Genomic DNA, 26,031 nt, shown 5'->3' on the forward strand with positions numbered 1-26,031 from the left:
TTTAGGGCCTGGATCACGGCCCTTTGTAACATGCTGTCTGGTGCCCATCTGGAAGGATACACACTGATTTGAAAGGGATTCATCAGGTTGGCCGAGGCTCAGTCAGAACTCAGTCTGACTGAGACAGCGGTGCGTGTACAAACACACAGCTGCAGGTCGGCACATCTCACACACACACACACACACACACACACACACACACACACACACACACACACACACACACACACACACACACACACACACATCAAAAAGGCTCCAGGTGAATCGTGCAGGTGGAGATTCTGCTATTGGTTCTGCTGTTGTCTCTCTTGTTTGTTTTTTGTGTGCGTTTGTTTTGATCAGGGACTGGTTTTGTTTGGGACCGTGACCTCTTACAAACTTCAAAGCATGTTTTTGTGGGGCTAATACATGATGACGCTTCTGTTTCAACAAACACATATAAAATGATTAGGCCTCCATCCAGATGGAGGAACATTGCCAAAACAGGCTGTACAGGGTTTCTTTTTTATTTTTAATTCCTAAAGGGTTTGTTGAGTCTAGAGTAGACAAGCTTTGAAGTGGAGTTAAAGTCTTTCTCTTTCCTCCCGGATCAAAGAGAAGTTTGTCTTTCTGGAGGTCAGTTTAATACCATACTTTTTCAATCTCTCTCACTCATTTTTTTGTTCATTTCTCTCCCTACAGATCATTCACATTTCTAGTCAAATGTTTACCAAACATTTTGCAATTTGTTATAAAATGTAGAATGTTATAAAATAGTAATAAAGTCAACAGTAAAGTAATATTCCATATAGTTGTGAGTAGAACATTTCGAAGTATGGGAAAAATGGAGATTTTTTGAGAAATTGAATCATTATTAAAAATTTCTGTACAGAAAGTTGTATAATTTTTGTAATTATTATAGAAATATATTTAGGCACGGTTAACATTTACATATTTATTTGAATGATTTAATTTATGTTTTTATATTCTGATCTGTAAAGCCCTTTGACCTGCACTATATGCATAAGTATATAAATAGTTTTTACATTATTATTTTTTTAACTATAGAATAACAAAAAAATAGAAGTATAGAAAGTCTTGTGAAATAAATAATTGGTTACATTGTAAACTGTTTAAATCAATTGAAAAGTTTTATACAGTAATACATGTTATTATAATTATATTATAATTACCGGTATATAATATATGTTTTTAGAAAAAAAAGACATAATTTGCATTGACTACAAATTTTATTTCAAGCAGTTAAGCATAATAATTAAAGTCTAAAGATTTTGAGGATCATGGAAAACTAGTGTCCTGTTTCGAATTTTCTCCATATACAGATGTGTTCTTCACGTTCTGTTCAACAGCCTGCCTCTCCTTAAACTCCTTCAACATCTGGCCAGCCACTTGCTCCTCCACACAGGTGTTTATGCCTCCTGCTCTGATGGCGTACAGAGCGAGTTCATTCACCAATCACAATGATTAATGAGCCTATATTGGCTGCTCATCTGCTGTTGTTGCTCCTACTTTCTGATGGAAATGCGGTAAACGGTATCGACAGCCAATGTGGGAGCCCATGTGCTCTGATTTGCATCTCTGGTGTGTGTGTGTGTGTGTGTGTGAGTGATTGTGTGTGAGTGTGAGAGTGCTTCTCTAGTGTGCTACATCTGGAGTAAGCCAGTGTGAAATGAATTGTCTTGCTTTTCAGTTTCTGGGCTGCTTCTCCAGAGGTTTTCAATTTGGGCCTGCTGTGTTTTTGTCATAGGGGTCGCCCTTAACTTATTGAGGTGTCTCATGCACATTGTTCTCTCCTTCTTTTTTTCTTTTTCATCCATCACCATTTGCCAACTCTCATTCCTCTAACTTTGTCCCTGGAAATGTTTATGATTATTCCATTTTTATGCAATGCAAGAGCTTAAATGTGAAGTGTGTCATTTTTGCACCAGTAACTACAAAGAAAGGATTTGGGAAAATAACTTTTTGCAAACAAGTTGCCCAGCCCAAACTCATGCACTTTGTTGAGTCTGAAATTTACATGTCAGACCGCTCAATCAAACAAACAGAAAAATGTTTTGATAGCAGAGCAAAATACTTTCAACCTTTAAACTTTGTTTATCAGGAGCAGATTAGATGTTGAAAATGAAAATCTACACACATTAGTATAGTGTGTACTTATTTTAGTGTTATTTATATACTATACTTAATGAGCTTTTATTTTTAAATGTTCCGGTTTTATTTTTATTTCAATTAATTTTAATTTACTTCTACTTAACTTTATTTTTATTTCAGTTTGTTATTTTAGTTCTTCAACAAACTTTTATTACTATTTTATTTCAGCAACATTTCAAATTTCCATGTCATTTTTTCTTCTAATATTTCAGCTTAATTACAGTTAATGAAAAAAAAATTATATATAAATATATATATACTTTTTTTTTCATTAACTGTAATTAAGCTGAAATATTAGAAGAAAAAATGACATGGAAATTTGAAATGTTGCTGAAATAAAATAGTAATAAAAGTTTCTATATAATGTATATATAATAATAATATATATATATATATATATATATATATATAATGATTTTTTATTATTTTTTTATAATAACAACTGATTAGGTATAGTTCACCCAAAAAATTTTAATTGTCCTCATTTACTCACAATCTTCCGAAACTGCACGACTTTCTTTCTTCTCTGGAACACAAAATTATTATTTTTTGTCTTGGGACGTTTTTTTTATACAATGAAAGTCAATGTTGTTTTGCATTATATGGACAAAAACATTTGAATCATTCTTCAGATGTCTTCTGCAGAAGAAAGAAAGTCATACAGGTTTGAACGACATATAAGAGTAAGTAAATGATGACAGATTTTTAACTTTTGGTTGAACTATCCCTCTAATGCTGTTGTCAGTGTGCTGTGTTAGTAGAGTTCCTACTGTATGTGTTGGGAGCATGACACTGTGTCCACACATTAGTCACTTCTCCCATGATCCCACGCCAGTCAGCAGAGCCCTATAAGGCCAGGTCTGAGTTTAAATGAACCCATTAGCACCTACTGCTATGGATTATTTATGAGCCACTGAGGCTAATGTCCCAGTTAGCCAGCACTGACAACATGCCATTACTGCTGATCTACAGCCCTCGGTCTAACCCAAACGGGACAAACGACAAGGTGTCGTTTGACGTATCTATGTGCGGAATGTGCTGCTGAAAATGTGGAATGCTTAAAACAAATAATCCAAGGATCTGAACTCAAGGGAAATCTTCTTCCAGATTTGCATATTTGAAGATTCAGAGAATTTTAAATTAAGATGTATAAGCCTAGACATTGACACGTAAGGGTTGAGCAGCTCTGACACCGATGTCTGGGTTCTTTCTTTTTTTTTTTTTATCGAGAGAGCTTTCGGTCAGCAAAAAAAGCCTTCTCTCAGGGCCGATAAGAGGGAAAAGTGGGGGAGGTGAAATGAAGGTTAAACAGAAGTCCTTCTGCAAAAAGGAGTGAGAGAGAATGATGAGGATGACGATATGAGGATAATGTGCTGAGAAAGAGTGCAGTGTTCATCTCACTTACAATAGAGAGATTGTGAAAGGGGGAAGAAATGGACGGCTGGACAATACAATCACACAGGACAATGGATCCGCACTGTGAAATTGCATGGAGGTAATGAAGGTGAGACAGAGAGGATGAATAGAAGAGGTGACAGGAGAGGGAGAGAGACAGAAGGGAAGCAAAGGGAAAAGTAATTGGAACCTCAGGATTGAATAAGGAAAGAGAGAAGGGCTAGAGCAGGTGAAATAGTCTGGCTTTAATCTGATCTCGGGGTTAATGGTCATGTGATGTTTCGAGGGGTGCTATGTAGTCCGAATGAGGCCTGCCTTGCTTTCCTCATGAACGCCTAAAGCAGTGTACAACCACTACCAGCAAGGCTCTCCAGCACAAGCCCAGGGTCGTGTGTGTGTCTATCTTGTGGCATTTCAATGAAGCTTTGTTTAACTGTGCTTAAATACTATTCTAAATTCACAAATTTAGTTGAATCTGATAAGCAATAGGGTGAAATGCCACATCTATACTACTCTGTGAGCAGGGTCCAGAATAAAACCCATGAGCTCGTCATTGCTAGAACCATGCTCTGATGTTTGAGCTACAGGAATATGTTTTCCTTATGGCATCAACATTTTTGAAATAATATATTTAATAAATATATACATTTAAATAAAAAAGTAATAATTATTGAACTATTTAAATTTGATTTTTTTTTTCTTTGCATAATTGTGACGAACGGCACGGTTCATTGTGTTACAGGTTGGATTATTTAGCCGTTCCTGGGTTTACTTTACTTAGCAAGTGTTAATTTTGGACCCTGTCTGGGAGGATGCATGTTTAAAACCACCAACGTGAACTCCAATTTAGATTCAGGTTGTGTAGATTTGCCCACAAAGCACCATTCATTTGAAAGGCACAGCAAATTCTATTTGTAGACGGCACATCTATTTTCCTGGCCAGTTGGACTGCATGTTCCTTGGTCTCAGGTCAGGGCCACTAAGAGCCACAGACACTGTTTGATCAAAGCTCCTGGCCCACTGTTTTTGCCCACTATAAAATGGAGAGAGTGAATCATCCTTTCAGTCTGTCAAGAGAAATGGTGTTAGGAAGGCACAAACTAGCAGAGAAACCATTATGGCTCTAGCAGCTCCTATCGCCCCCATTTTCCCATCGACTGAGGCGTCCCGCCCCCCAGACTGTGCTCTCTCTTATAGCTGTCTTATTAGACTTGATCTAATCCTCAGCTGTAATGATAGCTGTAAGGCAGGGTCAGGGGTTTGTGCTGGATTCCAGCTGCACTTGAAGTTAAAGAAACATGTAACAGAGGTGTAGGGTTTATGTTCATTACAAGATCCTTTCCTATGTAAAGCAACCTAATGGAGGCATTTCCCTGGAGCAGCACTCGAGGACAACATAGTAATAGGGAATATTCAGATCATGGATCACCAGTTTGTGGATTTCAATTTACAACCATATTTTACCTGTCCAGATCTTTATTATTCGTGAAGGCGAGTATTCGTAATTGCTGACATTAACTAAGATTACTAAATGCTTTAAAAGTATTTTTCATTGTTAGTTCATGTTAGCTAAACTAATGTTAACAAATGGAACCTTTTTGTAAAGTGTTACCAATCTATGTAACTGTTTGAGTAATAATAATTATTGTTGTTATTATTATTATTATTATTATAGTTTGTTAAAAATGAATTTTGAATGACCATTTTCCACCATTTCTCACCATTTCAAATTTTGCTTTGTTTAAATCATATTTATAATAAAAATAGAATTGTTCTAGTTTATATTACACTAATTTTATATAATCATTTATATGACATTTGTTTATATGTTTCAATACAATATATAATTATATAATTTATTATTATTTTTATTTTACAATAACATTAATTTTATGTATATTTTTACCATCACTCTCAGGCCATTTATATGTTTTATGAATTTTAAAATAAACAACTAGGCTTTTTTCATTGTTTTTCTGGCTGGTGAATGTTAATGAACGTTCTAGAGTAAATTAGCAGGCAATTTACCCTTTTACATATTACATATAAGAATGCATATTGAGCTTTATAATTTCTTCTGAGCATTACATATTCTCTGCCATCATGTCTGGGTTGTATAACTAGATATGTGGGTGTGAGGCATCTTTATGTCAATATACTATATGCACAGTGCACACCAGGAGTGGAGTTTGCTTTTTTTTCTTATGTTGGCTCTTTGCAGCGAGTGAGAAAGCCTGGGTTAGCTGTAAGCTCCAGAAATTATATAAAACCTACTGTATGTCATAGAGCTGCAAAGAACAAATAAGTGCAAACTAAGTGGACCAAAATAGTTCGACTGATTTATGTAGCTAAAATTCACTAATATTTGGAATTATATATTGCAAAATAAAGCCTTTTTCTGCTTTAATAGCTGGCTTTGCATGGGCGGCAGCATTTGGAGCCACTCGATGCACACCATTTGGTGAGCACGTCAAAAAGCTCTCGTCTCGTCTCTCGATGCAGCTGCATGAAAGGCAAAATGAGAAGGAAATAGAATATTCTAAGACTGCATTTGTGTATTTCAGATCTTTTAGAGTGGAAGTGAGAAACAGAAAGTGGTGATTGTGTCTTGTGTGGCAAGGTGTGTGTTCTGACTGCAGTGTGGCAAGGTGTGTGTTCTGACTGCAGTGGGCCACATGTTTAAGCACATTTCAGGATCTGAAAGCCAGTGAGGGGGAAACATTTAACAGCTTTCCCCATGCGGCTGTACAATCTCACCCTGCCTTCATTTACTCTGTGCGTATGTGTCTGTTTGCATTCATTTTTATATTATTATACTAAGTCATTTTGTCTTCAAATTCTCTTGTTGTATTCCCATGTGTGTAGAACCAATCTGTGTGTGTTGATCAGGTGTCTCTTCCTGTATCCCAGGTTTCCATTTCTCAATTTCCTTCTGCTGCAGTACATTTCTGTGGCATCATAGATCATTCATCATGACGTGGAATGTTTTATTCATTCGCCTTCTTTTTTCCTTCCACTTTCTTTCAGTATCAAAACACTCACCATAGATGGCTAGGCCCAAATTACCCCAGATGAAAAATGTAACTTTTAAGTGGAGAAGGCTGTTAAATCACAGGCTCCTTTTTTTAATGTGATGTCGTTTGTAATTTGACCTTCCTCCCACTTAACATGTATTTTTCATCTTCCCAGATGGTTTCTGCCATATGCCTCTCATACTTGAAAGTTTTCTACTTTCACATACAATATTTCACTGTTTTAACCTAAGGTCTTTTTTTTTTTTTTTTTTACCTATCTGTCATTTCACAAAACTTGTTGTAAGCTAGATGAGTGAAATTAATATTGTAATTCTTTCAGGTGTAGGACTTTGATGTCTGATGGAATGGACTGTTTTTTGCTTATGTTGCGTAAGACATGTAAACACATTTTCACATGTGAAATGAATATCAATGCTTACTCAGGTGGCAGGTTTGATTTCTGGTCAAATCTAGTTTACGCAGCACCATATTTCAAAACACAGCCTCTTGCAAAACCTCACAAAATACATTGTGACAAGTTCACAAAACAATCTGCAAACAAACTGTTAAGATCTGACTGACATCACCAAGGAGAATATGCAGTGCTGCATGTGCTACCCCACAGACAACATTTTGGTGTGACCGACCTTTGCATTTAAATTAGCTTTGCAGATTCAGTTAGCTTTGTCTCAGTTTTTTTCTGTTACTTCATGTAATCCCAGACTCGATGATGGTGAGCTCAGTCCTGTATACAAAATTCATATATATAAATATGTATGATATACAAATATACACTCACCTAAAGGATTATTAGGAATACCTGATCAATTTCTCATTAATGCAATTATCTAATCAACCAATCACATGGCAATTGCTTCAATGCATTTAGGGGTGTGGTCCTGGTCAAGACAATCTCCTGAACTCCAAACTGAATGTCAGAAAGAAAGGTGATTTAAGCAATTTTGAGCGTGGCATGGTTGTTGGTGCTTCAACTGTTCAAATTGGACAGTTGAAGACTGGAAAAGTGTTGCCTGGTCTGATGAGTCTCTATTTCTGTTGAGACATTCAGATGGTAGAGTCAGAATTTGGTGTAAACAGAATGAGAACATGGATCCATCATGCCTTGTTACCACTGCGCAGGCTGGTGGTGATGGTGTAATGGTGTAGAGGATCTTTTCTTGGCACACTTTAGGCCCCTTAGTGCCAATTGGGCATCGTTTAAATGCCACGGCCTACCTGAGCATTGTTTCTGACCATGTCCATCCCTTTATGGCCACCATGTACCCATCCTCTGATGGCTACTTCCAGCAGGATAATGCACCATGTCACAAAGCTCGAATCATTTCAAATTGGTTTCTTGAACATGACAATGAGTTCACTGTACTAAAATGACCCCCACAGTCACCAGATCTCAACCCAATAGAACATATTTGGGATGTGGTGGAACGGGAGCTTCGTGCCCTGGATGTGCATCCCACAAATCTCCATCAACTGCAAGATGCTATTCTATCAATATGGGCCAACATTTCTAAAGAATGGTTTCAGCACCTTGTTGAATCAATGCCAAGTAAAATTAAGGCAGTTCTGAAGGCGAAAGGGGGTCAAACACAGTATTAGTATGGTGTTCCTAATAATCCTTTAGGTGATTGTAAATATGTTTGTATTTTGTATGTTTTTATCCAGTTTAAAGAGATTTGTAACTAAACAAGATGTTTAGAAGTTTATACTAGAAATGTACATTTTATGACAATGTATTGTTTAGATTTGATATCTAACTAATATCAGTTTAATGTTTACTGACTTAATACACAACTAACGTAACCGTATACTTTTTATAGTTATTTATGTATTCATTATTTATTTTTTATTTTTTTATTTTATATATATATATATATATGTGTGTGCGTGTGCGTGTGCGTGTGTGTGTGTGTGTGTGTGTGTGTGTCTTTGTAAATAGGTTATTACATTTTAAATATACATTATATCTTTTTTTTTAGCATAGTGTATATAGTGTAGTTATTGTATGAAGTCCTCTATTTGTCTTCTGTTTGTTGTTATCCAAAAATTATGCTGTCATTTTGTGTCATTATGGTTGTAATGTGTAAACAATTTTTTGACTATATTTTTGAGCCTTTTACTTTTATTCAGAAATGACAGTGAAGAGTGACTGAAGAGAGATATGGTGTAATTGGGAAAGATCACGGGTCACATTTGAATCTGGGTCCCCTGTGGGCACTTGGACCTGAATAAGATGCGCAACTGTTTACTATGTCTTGACCAAAGAGGTGTTTTTTTGCACAAAAACACACAAGGACTTAGCTAGTTTTGCAGCAAAAGACAATCAAATTTGTGAGACTTTTAAAAAAAAAAAAGGCATTTCAATAACTGACTTATAACCTTTACATTGCCATTAAAGTGAAATTACTGAACCTAAACATATAAGCCTGATAAAAAAAAATGTTCGTATGTATGTATGTTACATCACTTGATATAATCCCATTGACAGTTTTTAAATACATTTTGATTTGTCAAAAACACTTTTGATCACACCAGACACACGCAAGACAACTCGGCAGGCCATATCGAGCGATGTGTTCCACATACAGAGCAGTGTGATTTGCTCTGAGGTTAACTATGCTGTGGCTCTCTCGGTAAAAACACAAGTAGATCTTGTCCTCCTTTCCAGTGACCCAGAAATCAATAGAACACAGCGGCCTGGGATTCTCATTCTTGTGTGTGTGTGTGTGTGTGTGTGTGTGTGTGTGTGTGTGTGTGTGTGTGTGTGTGTGTGTGTGTGTGTGTGTGTGTGTGTGTGTGTGTGTGTGTGTGTGTGTGTGTGTGTGTGTGTGTGTGTGTGTGACTCTTCTGTCTCTTTTTTAACTGTTACTATCTTTTATTTTATTTTTAGATCTACTCTTTCATACCAGTGTGAAAAGGGTGAACCACTGATACTAAACACGTATGAATCTCCATATGTGTGCATACATGCTCCCGCTCTAAAACAAATAGACAGTTTGGCTGCTCATGTGATGGGGGAGGTACATTATGAATGAGATTTGTCTAGCTACTTGATTATCCGCTTAAATTATTAATGGATTCTGGTGCTTCCCTTTGGCTTCCACCCCCCTCGATCTCCCTAGACCTTCCTTCTCTTTGTTCTTCACTGTAATGGTCACACAGAGGTTTGTATGAGCTGTGTGTGTACAGAAATGAGAGAAGGTCGGAACACTAAGTAGATCATCCTGGGTCATTTCTCACTTAGAGATACTCATAAGTACTTTAACTGTTGATTTGAAGTGAGTGTGTAAGACCATATGTTGCCAATGTAATGGTCAAACTTGCATTATACATGGAAGGACTTCAGACTTCTACATTTGTAGATTAATGAATTATTGATTATATTAGTTTTTCATTTTACTGTTCTTTATACATGTATTTAGAAACACATGTCCTTAAACTTCTGGATAAAAATGTTTCATTTCCAGCACTGATTTAAATTCTATTATACTACATACCTATGCATCACGTAATATGTTTGTTTGTTTTTTCATTCAAAGGTATAGGGTTGGTAAGACTTTAAGCCTCTCATGCTCACCAAGGCTGGCTTTATTTGATAAAAAAAGCATATATATTTTGAAATGTTATTACAATTTGATAATAACCATTTTCTATTTAAATTTAAAGTTTTATTCATTCCTCAGATGGCAAAGCTAAATGTGCAGCATCATTACTCCAGTCTTCAGTGTCACATGATCCTTCAGAAATCATTCTCTTATGTGCTGATTTAGTGTCCAAGAAACATATACATTTTGAAAACAGTTGTACTGCTTAATATTTTTTTGTGTAAACCATACACATAATTATTAAAGCTGCATTCCGTAACATTTTTGGGTTAAAAATTATCCAAAATAAATTTTTGAGCAACTACATAACCAGTATGGAGGACCAGCTCTACCATATTTTAAAATAAATACAGAAATAAATAAATGCTCAATAAATAAATGAGCAAACAAGCATCGCCCCAAAAAATACAATAAACAAATAAATGTAGGTAGAAATTAAATTATATAGTGAGACATAAATGTATATATCTCTTAATAAGCTTCTTTATTTATTCACCTTTGTAATAATTACCTTATATATTATTGTGTATGTTAGAATATTTTTGTCTGTGTTATTCTTCCTTTGTATTTTTTTTACCCTATTTATTTCTTCAATGCTATTTATTTCTGCCTGTCGTTTTTACATTTCTGTATGCATTTCTGCTTCATTATGCAAATGAGGAGGGGCTGTCTTAGGGGGTCAACTTCTGCCCATTGGTTGGTTAGCATTTTACTGCATCGGTCGAATCTACATGCCACCGGCCACAGTCACTACAAAGATGGCTACCTACGATGAAGTTGTCAGTGAGCTGAGGCATTTAGCAACTGTTTTTGAAAACAATGCTAACGTTATAAGTATTGACTTTATTATTTTTCGTTTGGACGCTCTGACAGAACGTGCGTTTCAGTTAGCGGCACACATGGACACAGATGTCGACAATGTAGTTTTTCAGAATCTGGACTGGAGGAAGCGGTCTAGCAGTCTATTAGAAGCTTCCCTTAAGAGGTCGGACACTGAAGTCTGCCTGCTGAGTTTGAAAACAATGCTTCTTCTTCTTCTTCTTGTTCTTCTTCTTCTTCTTTGGATTTTTACGGCAGCTGGCATCCAATGAGTTGCATTACTGCCACTAAACAATGCTTTATGGCGGGGAAAAGCCATGTAGATTCGTCCATGCAGTAAAATGCTAACCAACCAATGGGCAGAAGTTGACCCCTTAAGACACAGCCCCTACTCATTTGCATAATGAGGCAGAAATGCATACAGAAATATAAAACGACAGGCAGAAATAAATAGCATTGAAGAAATAAATAGGGTAAAAAAAAACAATGGAACAATAAAACAGACAAAAATATTATAACATGCACATAAATAAATACTTTAAAAAAATAAGTAATTAATAAATAAAGTTGAAGATTATAATGAACAATAAATAAATAAGGTAATTATTACAAAGATGAATAAATAAAGAAGCTAATTAAAAGAGATATATACATTTATGTCTCACTGTATGATTTGATTTCTACCTACATTTATTTGTTTATTGTATTTTTTGGGGCAATTAATTGTATGCTTATTTATTTATTGAGCATTTATTTATTTCTGTACTATTTTTAAATATGGTAGAGCTGGTCCTCCATAAACCAGCCAGTGTTCAAAACTATCTGCTTGCCTTAGCTCGATTCAAAACGGTAAGCTTATAATACCGTTTTTAATTCCAGTGGTACTGGTGGATTTACGCAGGAAATTCGAGCATGTCTTTGCGTCATTACGTCACATCTGTACACATAAATGTGTCTCGGCTAGTAGGCTATAATGCGTGTGAGGATGTTGGAGGAGATTTATAGCCTTTTCTCACAGCACTTGATATAATTAAACTTATCAGTTTGATGGCGGATCCAGAAAGGTTCACTGACAATCACCAGTGACAACTGGAGATTTACCAGTTGTAAAATGCAAAAAACTTCGGGTTTCGGAGTGGCTACAGAAAAAAAGGGACTGCAACCGGGCCCATGCGAAGACAAGGATAAATATCGGAAGGGCAATAAATGTAGTCACGCAATGCTGATGTTGCTAACATTAACAATTTGAGAACAAAGTATAATTTGCACGGTTTGACGTGATATAAGCGATCGTTAGATTTAATCAGCGCGATATACTGCAATGCTTTTTTTCCCTTAGTTGGTGAATTGGGCTTCAATGTTGAAGTTGAAATGTAAAGAGATTGTTTGGTTGTGTGTTTTAATCAGATCATATTAAAAAAAAAATCCATAGATTAGGAGGTGTTTCATCCTGGATTTTTTTCTTTTTCTTTTTTTGACTGTTCAACATGCAGCCTTTATTTACGTTAGTTTGTTTTGTCTTCGTTTTCCTTCATGTTTAATAAATGGGCTGTGGTATAGCATATACCAGGAACTGTCTCTCTTCAGAGGTCTTGTCTTGTCTAACCTCAAGATCGACTTGGACAAATACCTGGATACAGAATACATTGTCAGTGTTAGTTTGTCTTGTCTGATTTAAATACTTGACGCTGCTGTGGTTTCTGGATCCTAATCAGTGCGCAGCTTCTTGTGGCGGGTTTGAGTGGTTTTCAAGATGGTAGATGTAAAGAGATGCTTCCAAGGCTTTCATAATATAAAAAGTATAGTTTAACATTTCTGCATTGCTGTTATTATTTACACTGTTCCCACAAATGGTATAAAAGGTGAGGCAGCGCAAAAGTATTCAATTGTAATAGAAAATAGATCTGACATAATATTCCTTTGAGCCATGATGGGCTGCATTTTACAACTTTGTATTATACAAATATGACAATTACTGTGTTAATTTTTACTCTACTGCTCTATAGTCTGCAATAGACTCCAATGGGAGCAGAATAATAATAATAAGAGAAGAAAACAAACACTATAGGGGGGCAATGCACCTTCTATTGGCAACATAATGTTCTTTGTTTGTCGTGGGGTGTTTTATTTGGTGATTTAGATATGACTTTGGCTCTGATGATGGGAACTGAAGCACAGTGTCCTTTGTATTATTGTCTAGGAAGGTAATCTATGAAGGTAATATGATGCCATAAAGTTCGAAATTCAGTATCAACTCATATAGTCAGCCTAATGGTGCACAGCTTAAGCAATCATGATTTATTTATTTATTTAACATGTATGTGTGCATTAAAAGTACGATTTCTGCAACGAGAACGATGCTGAGCTAAATGAAGAGAGAGATGTGGACTGGTGTGTTTATTGAACCAATCAGATACGAGTAAATCGAGAGTCAGTGAAAAGCTCATTTGATTGGCTACATGAAGAAGGTCAATCCCTCCTCTTTGTGCTTGCAAAACTCAGTGAGTGAGAGAATCGTGCCAAAACTGTAAGCACAGCTAAAAGAAAGACGCAACGGGTTATTTCGGAAACTTACACTTGAAAGATGATTTACAGCTTTACAAATCTTCTCTTGCACACACAAATTGTATTTACGCTTGCAAGGTCAAAAAGGATATCCACTCGATAGCATGTGAAAATGTTTACTTTAAAGTGGTGGTTGATTTATGATTTCACTTTTTTACCTTTAGTAAGTGTGTAATGTAGCTGTTTAAGCATAAACAACATCAAACAACAAAGTTACGACGCTCAAAGTTCAAAGCAAAGGGAGATATTTTCTTTTACAGAAATCACTTTTTAAGGACTACAACAAGGGACTACACAAGCTTTCTCCCGAGATAGTGACATTAGTAACCCTTAAATTTACATAAACCCCGCCGCTGGAAATGCAACAAGAGGAAGAGTTGTTGTAGTAAAGCACATTTGTGAGTCTGCTCAAGCTATCGCATCTGTCTTTTCACATTTATTGCAATACAGTACGTAACACAAATGCAATAGCATGTCACTCTGTAGGCATCTTGCAACAGTTCACACACGAGCGATTTTATAGATATTGATATCATGACAGAATATGCTAATCAACGACTTGAAGATAGTTAACTCCACATCAGCTACGTAAATAAATCAACTAACATTCAGAAACGTCCTGTTGCATTTTACATGTTGTCACTTCTTCTTGAGTCTCTTGATCTTTTTTTGACTCCGGTTTAAACATAAAAGGCAGAACAGTTTCTGACATTTTAGTGCGTGTCTGCAAGCTGCTAATGACGCGAGCTGTTATAGCTCTGCCCTCTGTGCCGACAGCAGCAGCTCATTTGCATTTAAAGGGACACACAAAACAAAGAGTTTTTTTCTCACCCTCAAAAAGGGACAATTTTAACATGCTATAAAAAATGATCTATGGGGTATTTTGAGCTAAAACTTCACATACACACTCTGGGGACATCAGAGACTTATTTTACATCTTGTAAAAAGGGCCATTATACCACCCCTTTAAACTAGACATATTGAAAATTAGCTCAGAATGGGTTTTTCTTATTTCACTGCATAATGTTAACAGCACTTTTAGTCTTTAGCAGGGGTGTAGTAACCATTATATAACTTTTAGAGTTTGTACAGATCATACTTCACACACGGGCAATAATCATATTTATGAGCTTTGTTTTGCTTGGCTGCAGTGCAAAGAGAAAAACTCTTGCAAGCCAACAGCTTCTGCAAACAAGTGAATGTACCATCAGTAGAGTATAATCCCAATATAGCTAGAGCCCTGATTAATATTCATGAGCCAGGCTGATAAGGTATACTTTGTAAGGCCGTCTAACTCGATCCAATGGCGGTATTCGAATTAGCGGTGAAGGTCTTTGCGTGTTACTGTCTTTTCTCGTGGCAAAGTATTTTTGGTTAAATGCAATACATTTTATCTTATGTATTAACTCGTTTCATCTGACTCCATAAAATGAAAAGGTTTTTCAATGATATCTGTGCATCATTAAATATACGTTAATGTTTGACTATTCCTTTTAACTCCAATCAAAATAAAGTCAAAGTCTGTTAGAATAATCAAATATAACAATTTATTATGTCAGGTAAATGTATTATTACAATTCCATAATCAATTGAAAGATAATCAATGCAAACCATCAAATGTTCTAGAACAAAGAGGAAAAAGTTTACCCGACAAGAAATGCGTGAGGCAGAGAGACTCGCAACTCTCAGCCTCACGGGCCGATCTCAGAAATAGAAAAAGGCCCTGAGCTCTCGCTGCGTTTCATTATATACCCAGACCTCATTTCAAATCTAAACATCATTCACAGTGGAAATTTACCTGTAAGTCACCATTTGCTAGCAGTGGAAAATTAGCATTCAGTCAAATGGTCGAAGGTGTTAACTCAAAGACACACCCTCCAGTATTGGAGGGTGTGGAAGATATTTCTAAACTTCCTAAGAACTTTATTACCTTTTGGGTTTACTTCTTTGGGAATGAGACATTTGTACCAGTCGTACCGAGACATTTCAAATAATGCCAAATATGTATAAAACTAGATCATAATCATTCACATTAAACCATTTAGATTCTTGTGTGAGTTTGGGAGATCTCTGCCAGGATGAAGAATGGGGGACAGAAATGTAGATTAGGATGAGGGAGGTAAGACCTTCGTCTCAGTAGTGCATGAGGGAGAGTTCAAATGTTAATTTCCTTTGTTTTCTCAGAGAGTGGCCCTCTCTTAAAGTCCTTCAAGTTTTTCCAGTCTTACAGTATATAATACCCCCCAACACACACAAACACACATCTGTATATTGCTTTTGTGTCAAAGTATGTGAAAAAGTTACTGTCACTAAGCAGTATACAGGTTGATGATGATGATGATGATGATGAGGATGATGGAGTTCTCAGCTGTCTTGTATCTAGAACATGGTGTCAATGCATCTACTCTTTTGCAGGAGTTGGCAGATTTGCGGCACGTCCACTCCAAGGTTAAAAAACAGTACCAGGAGAAGATGGCAGAGCTAGCACATGCTAACCGGCGTGTGGAACAGCATGAGACAGAAGTTAAGAAACTCAGACTGAGGGTGGAGGAGCTGAAGAAAGAGCTGGGCCAGGCTGAAGATGAGGTGAACCAACGCACTTGCTCAAAATTAAATTCATAATTGCTTGGGGTGTATTCTGTGGTTTTCTTTGTTGTTGTCCTTTTACTTAAATTTAATACAGGGCGCAACTGAAAGTGTGTTTATGTTATGTTATGTTATGTTATGTTATGTTATGTTATGTTATGTTATGTTATGTTATGTTATGTTATGTCATGTCATGTTATGCTATGTTTAAACTTTACAACAAATTGATTCGGCTGTTACTTTACAAAATTATAGAGAGATAAATTCAGCTTTGCTAGGACAACAAACAATTATAACATAAAAATTATTAGATGTTTAATTTTCAATCTATTCTTCTTATTTCTCCTGACTGTCTCAAGTTATTTTCAACAATTTTAAGTAAATCACAGAAAACCAAATCTTTACGTTTGCTATGATTAATGAATGCACGTTATATTGACAACACGTAAATTATATATATATATATATATATATATATATATATATATATATATATATATATGAGATCCCTAAACTATGTATTATGCAATTGTTTCAGTTGGATGAGGCTCATAATCAGACCAGAAAGCTACAGAGATCCCTGGATGAGCAGGTGGAGCAGTCAGAGAACCTACAAGTTCAGCTGGAGCACCTACAATCCAGGTGACCAGATAAATATATGCACACGCACTGACTCTGAAGTATCTCTGTACCAGGTCAACTGTGTGATGCGTTTGAAAATATTGTGTTCAGTTCAGATCTCTTTTGATCGGTAATGAATACAGGATAAGCTTCTGTTACACAACATCATGAATAAGATGACAGGTTTATAGGGTAAACTGTCAACGATTCCCTCAGCCGCTTTCTCTCTTTCAGTCTATCTCTCATTATTCTGCCTGCATTCAGGCTTGCACCTACCCGCAGCCAATCCCAGGCTGCCTGGCTGTGGGTTACCGTAGTAACAGAGAGACATGAAGCAGTGTTGTGGGCTCGGGCCCCCCGCAGCTGGAGAGAACAGTGACAGGCATGTCGGCATGGTGGTGTTTGTAGAGACTGATGAAACGCTTCTAATGATTAAGACATTCGCAAAGCATAATTCCTCCATGTCACACCTGTGTAGATACATATGATTTAACTATGAGATTGTCATGAAAACAAAAGTCATTTATCTAAAAAATGCAGCCTTGTAGATTGGGTTCTTCACATTGGATTTGTGCACGGCTAACTTTACTTTGTGGGTTTAGGAAGAGATGTAAGTTGGATTGAGTCCAGACTGTTGAGAAAAAATAGCTGACTCTCATTTGAGGTAAAATGGCATTGTAATTTAAAGGCGATTATTACATTTTCTGAAGAAAAAAAAATGTAAGAATTGTATGGAGTGGTTGTTAGAGCATTGTTATGATTTGTGTTGTTGCATACTGATCCATTTCAACTGAGCTCTCCCCCATGTCTCAGTAGCTGCTTTTCCATTACCTTTTAAATTGCACAAATTGAAATTGCGGATTGAAAATATGCCCTATGGAAACACATAAATTTCGCAATAACGCCCATATATATCACAAAAAATTGTTTATGCTTGTGAGGTGGTTTTTCATTCGACAATTGAAAATTTCACAAAACTGCAATGGAAACACTTTTTCGCATTTACAGGTCACCTGGCTTAAGTAAAAGTCAATCATTCTTTGAAGATGCACGTTAAGTTTGGACAGAAGACGAGACGAGAGTTCTTTATTAAAATCATAAAAGATAAAAGTATGGGAATACTGGACTCTAAACAACAAAGAAATGCCACAATTTATCAAGACCTTGAAGAATATAGGAGGGAGAAACACCTCATACAGCTGCTGCCAAGTATAAGGGACTTGGATAATATACCTAATATACGTCTCCTTCGATTAAAAATAAGGGCTAGTGCCGTGGCTGCGATACGTAAACCTACTAACATCCGTTGCCAATATTTTTGGAATGACTTATCACGAGAGGTAAAAAATATGTTTTAGTCGCATAACATCGGTTAATGGAAATTTTTTTTTTATCGACATTGAGAAAACATCGCAAAAGTTTTGTGCAAATCTGATATGGAAACCAGGCTAGTGATTTTCATGTCGTCCCTTTTGCCTGGTAAAATCCTAAGTTTGAGGTTTCATGCATGTCTACAGTTTGGAACGAATTCTGTTCCTTAATAGTTTCATTAAACACTTGGACAGAGGATATGTTGTGTCATGGTGCAGTCTGTCATGATGTTTTACTTATGTTTTACCTGTAAATTTGAATGTGACATGTTTTTTTGTTTTTGTGTTTTTCTTATGTCTCATATGTTTCTTTTTTGGATGACCGAATTCTTTTTTTTTATCTGTTAAACAAATTTACCTGCGGGTATGAAATAAATATGCCTTACCTTAAACACTTTTAAGTTAAATAAACAAAACATATTTGAGTTTGCTCAAAAACTAAACTAAAATGCTCTATTTGGAGAAAAGGATGCTCACTAGGCTGTCAGCGAGTGCCAATCATCAATATGGAAGAGGAGTTGTTGAAGAAAGGATGCGAGAACATTGCGACCGTCCCTCTGAGAGGTGTGCCAGGGTTCAGCACTAGCGCAGCGATTGAAGAAGAGAGGAGCAGGCCATGGGTGGATAGGGTGACAGATGGAGTTGAGCGCTTGTCCAAGTTGTCATGGAGACCAAGGATGGTCTAGAGGCTGATTTGGAGTATGCGTTGTCAAGGTGACAGGAGTAGGCTGGAAATGACAGCATTAAGGAACTGATAGTGCTTCAGTCGCTGAGTTGACTTAAAGTTCATACTCATATCTAATGCCACAGGAAGTTCAGAGTCGCATCATTTCCCAGCTGGCTGTGACTCCGCCCACTTCATGTCCGGCAGCAAGAATGCCATAAACCATCATATCTGCTGTGGGCACAGTGGACACGCAGAAAAGGATCAGAGCTCATGATTGAGGTTGGCTCCTCTCGCCCGCTGTCCTGCTCTCAGCGGTTGTGTCTGTCTGTTAGTCTCGCAGCATGAGACAGCAGCTCTGCTCAGCCCACCGGCAGCACCATTTGGCACCCCTACCATGCCTATTTGCTTCTTTCTTCATTGGAAAGCTGTGAACTCACTGTCTTTCATCTCTGTTTCACCCTTAGTGGCTTGTTGTTGTTGTTCCCTCTACTCGTTGTTGTCCTGACTGCTAAGATCCTTGCTCTAATTCTCTCTTTTTATTCATGCCTCTCTGTCTCTCTACCTCGGCCTTTATAGAGAGTAGATGGTAATTGACTGTATGTGCTTCAGTCTATAATCATAAACTTTGTGAGTGAATCGATATATGAGGGCAGAGAATGCTCCTATTCCCTGCAGGAAGCAGAGAAGCCTACCAGGTCTGCATGTACACTCAGATGTGTCACATATGCCGCATGCGTTGAACACTTTGTTGTCCATATATGTTGACTGTAACCCTCATGGTCTGTTTGTGGTTTAAAAAACAGCTCAAACAACAGACAGCACTTAAAGGGAGAGTTTACTCTAAAATGCTAATTCTGTTGTCATTTATTAACTTTCGTTCCAAACCTGTATGACTTTCTTTCTTCTGCAGAGAACAAAAGACGATATTTGGAAGAATATTAGTTGCCAAACAGTTTTGGTGACCATTGGTTTCCGTTGTATGAACGAAAAAAAACAACACATTTATCAAATTATCTTCTATGTTCCACAGAAATAGGTCAGTCATACAGGTTTGGAATGACATCAGGGTAAGTAAATGATAAGTGAGGTTGCTCTCTTATGGCTTTTCTTAAGACTGATATAAAAAATGATTGCATTAGATCTGGTAATGTATGTACTAAAACATGCATGCAATGAATTTCATAAGCAAAGACATGCATATACTAATAGCAGTACACTCCTGCCAGTAGTCTGATAGTAGACCTGATAGCTTGAAAGCTCTGAGGAATGTGCCAGATACTGTTCTGCGTGGAGGAATGAGCTACACAAAGACGGAGACATAGTGATGAGGCTCTGTGTGAGATAGATCAGATCGAGAGAGCTGATGGTGTGGATCTGTGAAGCTTTAATGTTGCTCGCCAGTTGCATTCTTATCTGAGTGTACAGACCATAAAAGGCAGGCACTTAAAGCACACCTCCACTGAGTGACAGGCAACTCATCAGCTTTGTGTGGCAGAGAGAACTAGAGAAAGTGAGCGAGTATCTCTGCGTTATGTATGGGGGAGTTGAAGGGGGGATATATTAATAAATAAATCAAACAAAGGATAATGAAAATGTCTGTGGTGTAGAATGGGATTATCATGCACGTGACATTGGTGTCGTGATTTCACGCTTGCTTTGTCTGACTGACATGTTCTTTATTGTACATGTCTCTGTGCCAGTAGCGTTGGGGTAGAACAATTAGATTGCTGCTTTCCTATTGGTCACATTGGTTTTCCATTGATTTGGTAGTGCAGAAGTCAATTCGACATCCTAAATGATGGTGTAATGTTTTACATCAAAACCGAACAGATAATATGCCTGAGGGTCTGAGTTTATTCTTTGCCTCAATGAACAAATTGAAGAATAAAAGGCTAGCAGAGTTGCTGATCAGAACTTGAATTGTAAATGAGTAGTTGACATGAAATGTCAAGCATTGACAACTGTCATATACAGTACTGTGCAAAAGTATTAGGCACGTTAGTATTTTCACAAAAAATGGTTTCAAGACAGTTATTTACAGTATATATTTTGCTGTAGTTAGTAAGTAGGAAATATCAGTTATTACACACAGTATTTTATTCTCTGGTGATTTTGGTTTGAAGAACTATCTAGAACTGACCGAAAACTACAAGAAAAAATATCCTTTTTTACATGTATTTGCATTTTAAATAATTATGTCCATGTTATTTATCTGCCACCCAAATGTTAAAATGCTAAAATATTCATGGTCTCTCAGAAAAACCCTGAAGACATGAGTCACTGTGTGGGCTCAACAAGAATCAATTTTGTTTCACTGTTTGTATGTGTCTCTGTATTTATGATCTCTAGTGAAAATTGTAGCCATGTGAAGTTTTGGTTTCAAAAAGCTTTTAGCCTCTGTGAGTGAGCCACTGTGGTCAAAATAGTGTAATGTGTAATTTAGCAATGTTTAGTGTTTCCTGACAGTAGGTCCCTCTTCTGTGGAGGATCTTGGGCCCTTATACGCTCCTGAATACACCCAGTTCAGTTATTCAAACACTAACAATATAGTGAGTCATCAGCTGTTCAAAGACAAGAGGGTTTTTTCTCTCTCCCCCCATTTCTTACATCAACCTCTTGTTATTTTACCTGTATTATTTGTTGTTGTGATTGTTTTACCTTGTCTGTTTACCCCAGCAGCAAGGAAATGTTTCCTAACATGCCACTGGGCCAATATTTCCTTACAATTACATCAAAAACATACAAATACAGTGCCTGACAAGAATAGAGACACAGAACAGAGCGAAAAAGTCCAAAAGAAAAAGGATGGGCATTAAAAAGAGTGTTGTCAGAAAGAACTGTCTGTGCTAATGACCACCTGTTTTGTGTTTGCTGTTATAATACTCTCAAATATTCAGATATCATATAAATCATCATCATAAAAAACTATGATTTATTCAATTAATTTGCCCACTGGTTACTCATTCTGAGCTAATTTGCATTTGCCCATGTTTATTTTCTGATGCAGAACTGGCCTCAGTTATAGATGAACTAATGCATTTTATTTATCTATTAGCATGTATTATTATTGTTTGCCAGTGGTTGTCAGTACTAATGGAGATAAACGGTTACTATGATTCTTAGAGCTCCTTTTTGTTGATCAACCTCTTGTTTCTTGTTCTTATTTTAATTGACGTAATGGAGATACCAAGAATCCTCATTACTTAAAGTTACTTACTGTGGCTAAAGCTCCATTTAAAAATGTATGAACAACCTAATATGAAATCAACAGTGACAAATGATGCTAGACATTTTCTCAGACTTTCTACTGTCATTTTGAAGAATACGTTACAACATTATTGTTTATAATTTAAAAAATGTACTTTAAGTGAAATGTTTTACTTAAAATGTATGCTTGTACTTTACCTCTTTAAATGACACTTGATTATTTTGTTCTCATCTAATGCAGTGATTTTAAATTAAGTGTGGCTTAAGTGCCCAATATACTTTTTGATTCCACTGTGATTACAGATTTCTCATTCTTTTTTCTTTCCTTCTCTCGTTTGTCTTTATGTATTTACTTGATTTATATTATTATTAATATATATATATATATATTTTTTTTTTGGGAAAGGTTAAGGCGTCAGCAGAATCCTGGCCTCTTTGGCAAGATGATGACATCAGCTTCAACACGTTTTGGGCCTGAAGATGCAGACGGCCCCCATAGTGACCCTGATGAAGATGAGGAAGGAGAACTGCAGCTTCAGATCCCCTAAACTGTTCACTCCACACCTGAAATGGATGAAAGACTCGTTGATCGTACCCAAGCATTTCACCTTCCCCAGAAAAGATGACGCAGACTTCACAATCCTCGGCAGACAGATAAACAGCGATTTTTTTCAGTAGCCTGTTTTTGACAGCTTATAAAGTGTGTGCCAGGGCTTTAAACGGTGTATGAACTCTCATGAAAAAAAAATCTGCTTGTGTCTCCACCAATATATTGCTGTTTACAGTCCTAGATGGCACTTAGATGATTAATATAAGGATAGAGGTTCAAAGATTATTAATAGACCAAACTGTTTTAACCCTATGACCTTTTCAGGGTGTCATGAAGCCCATTTGATGCCTAGTGATAATGGACATGGTTAAGTAATACATGCGCTGGTACACACAGTTCAAGCCTGAAAAAAAGCCCATTGTAACTTGTTCACACTTTCAAACAATAACCCTGGAAGGAAATTGACTCAGTTCAGATCACATTCTCATTTCTTGTTGACTTGGGATGACCTCTGAAAGCACCCATGCATCTATACAATACTTCTGTGCTTCTGCTTCATGTACTGTTTACATGCGTGCTGTGTTCCCTTCCTCCTCTCTTCATTTATTTTCCATCACCTGCATTATAATTTTGTCTTGTCACCCATTTCCACTGTTCTCTTTTGCTCTTCCCATTCATTTTCATTTCCCATTTAATCTTTTGTCGGCCCTCCCACACACCCCCATCTCTTAACACCAGATGAACATGATGATTATGTTCTCTGTGTCTGGGGAACATTTCATTTCTGCTGTGTTGTTACTGAAGAGGCAGGAAAGTGCTTTGTTTTTCGGAAGTAGTCTTTCTTTAGCTGTCCCAAAGTTCTTCTTGGTGACCATATAAATGTGTTTCTGTCTTTGCAGTGGAGGAGTATTCTTGTTTTATATAGGAAGTAGGGAGGGGGGACCGTGGGTAGTTTGTGAACGAGTCGGTTGGATTCTTATTAAATATATTCAAGCATAATTGCTTTCCCCTTTTGTATTAAACCTTTGAAAGGGACCAGTGCATGAAGGAACATTTTAACAAATGTTCTGTTGATTTTAAACAGACTTTTATGCAATATGATACTGTCTACATCTGCAATGGGGACCAATACTGACTCATCTTCAACTGGGACATTTGTACTGGTCATGTTAAAGTATTTATCAGATGTTCGTTTTTTACCTAAGTTGCCTGTATTACAGTTTTGTATTTGTTTGTGTTTGTATTTTACCTCTATAAATGTTAAGTGTATATACATTAAATATTGACTGACAAAATCAACTCCTGTCCTATATATTTCTTTTTTTCGTTTTGGAACCTGTTTCAATTGTATATACATCACAATAATGAAGAAAAGACGATCAAAATTACTGTTGCATGCTGACTTGAACTAAAATCACATGGTTGATTGCACCTTTCTATGGTTGCTGTGCCTCTCTCTGACATCTCTATAATAACATCTCTTAAAACCTTTCTCGTATGCTTTGAGTACATGTGCATTGTTCACATGATAATTAATTATAATGCAGGTAATGTTATACTTAAATCATTCTTCTTTTAGACACGCTTCAGCAACCAAAGATGACCCCATGACGGATATCTCTTTCTTTACGATTCTCTTTATTAATTGGTTTGTAAGGTTGTATGGCAAGTCAAACCAATGTTTTTTTTTCTTTCTTTTTTTCTTGATTATATAACAAAGCAGTCCCAGTTGGAAGATCAATGTGCTTGTGCATAACGTGCCAGAAACTAAAGTCCCTAGAGACCTATTATTTTGTGTGTTTAAATATATGTTTAAACCGCATTAGGTTTTGTTCTGCTTCATTGGATATTTTTGTTATTACTTTGGCTTTGAGGAACTTCACAGACCTTTATAATAGTGATGTGCAGAGACAGAGCAGCTTTAGTGTTTTAGCTTCCATTGGACACTAAAGCTGCTCTGTCTCTTAATATAGTTTTATTATCCCCTATTTTGGCCATGTTTCTTACCGTGTTAAACTTCTAAAATCTTCACTTAAGCTCATCTCTGGTATCTCGCTGTCTCCTCCAGCCATGTATGTCAGATGCTGACAGAGTCTTTCTGTGTCACTAAAGGACAAGAGACGAGGTGTTAACTTTTTTTGCTACGTAATGTAGCGTGTCCTCAGTTCTACCTGCACTTATGGTTAATGCAGCAAGTTAATCTGAAGCAGGCAAAGACTAAAATAACATCCTACTACTTCCTGGCCCCTTTAACGACCTCCAATTATCCACATCTCAAACTTGTCGAGGAATCTGAGTGCTTCTGTAAAAGCGAAATCCAATATTGACATCTGGAGACCTCCGGTATGACGGCTCAAAAGTATGCATGCACCGAGAACAGTATGGTAATATCCATATGGAGATTAACAAGGTTTCCCCACCGAGTGTCTAGAACACACTTTGCCACATTGACACCTATTATAGATTGTCAGCAGGCAGTGGAGGGAACTGTATCGAGTGTAATGAGATACAGTAGTAGTACTTTCCCTGTGTAGCTCTGCTTTTCTCCATGTAGCCTATATATTGTACATTATTTCACATATATATAAAGTATATAATGACTAGTACAATGCCTAGAGAAGAGACATATTACAAACTTACACATTGTAGAAGAATTTCTGTCATCATTCTTTCTTTTTGAAAAAAGTATCAGTGTTTTGGGGGGGTTTTTTTGCAGAAACTTGTAATTACTTTCGGTTTGATGTCATACAAAGGCTACCCACTAAAATGTCTAGCAAAAGGGTATCTGCGTGCAGCTAAGAACAACATCCTGAGGAGAAAGTTAATGGTAATTTAAGCTTCTAACAATATGAGCCATAACACTAAAAGTATAATATGTTCTGAATCAGGAGTAAACCCTTTTCATTTCATTTTATAATTATTTTATTTTTGTATGGGTTAATTTGCACCTGAAGTTGCAACAATCCTTTAGATTCAAAATGTATTCTGGTTGGGCTGTCGTAATGTGGCATAACTTAATATGTGCTCGCAAAATAGCTTTAGTGGTCGCACTTGCAGAGACTCTGACTTGCTTGAATGAATTTTCAAGTACTTTTCTTCCATAGTTAAGAAATAATTTTTTATCATTCTCTTCAAGGAAATGAGTTAAGCAAAGACCCCCTGGTACCTGAGCAAACTGTGAAAGTGACAAATGAAACCTTAAAAAAATGTTATGCCTTTAAGATGCATGCAAATTTACCACCCACGGAAAGTTTTTAAATGTCACCATTTGTCCTTTTCGTGACAGTTCTTATATTAGCTGGTGTCATCTCAACTGAGACGCACACCTGTGGTGAAATCCAGATGTTGTACTGAAGGCAACAGGCTCACTTACACCCTTGACTCATTCACAGGATCATTTCAAGTAGGTGTAAGAGTGTTTACATAGTAAAGGTTACACATCAGGCCCATGAATATATTA

At 36.7% G+C, this 26,031-nt stretch overlaps 1 protein-coding gene across 1 annotated transcript in view; it reads left to right on the forward strand.

Moving 5' to 3' along the window:
- The window catches only part of ccdc102a (coiled-coil domain containing 102A), a 64,151-nt gene extending 40,281 nt beyond the window's left edge, over nucleotides 1-23,870 (forward strand). The window contains exons 7-9 of the mRNA XM_077228431.1: nucleotides 15,986-16,156; nucleotides 16,695-16,798; nucleotides 22,428-23,870. Of these exons, the coding sequence (XP_077084546.1) occupies nucleotides 15,986-16,156; nucleotides 16,695-16,798; nucleotides 22,428-22,569 (417 nt within the window). The 3' untranslated portion in view covers nucleotides 22,570-23,870. The remainder of the gene's footprint in view (nucleotides 1-15,985; nucleotides 16,157-16,694; nucleotides 16,799-22,427) is intronic.
- Nucleotides 23,871-26,031: the final 2,161 nt, after the last annotated feature.

The sequence above is a fragment of the Siphateles boraxobius genome, unplaced genomic scaffold, assembly GCF_051911475.1.
Source record: "Siphateles boraxobius isolate OS27281-9 unplaced genomic scaffold, OSU_SipBor_1 130, whole genome shotgun sequence".
Lineage (NCBI taxonomy): Eukaryota > Metazoa > Chordata > Actinopteri > Cypriniformes > Leuciscidae > Siphateles > Siphateles boraxobius.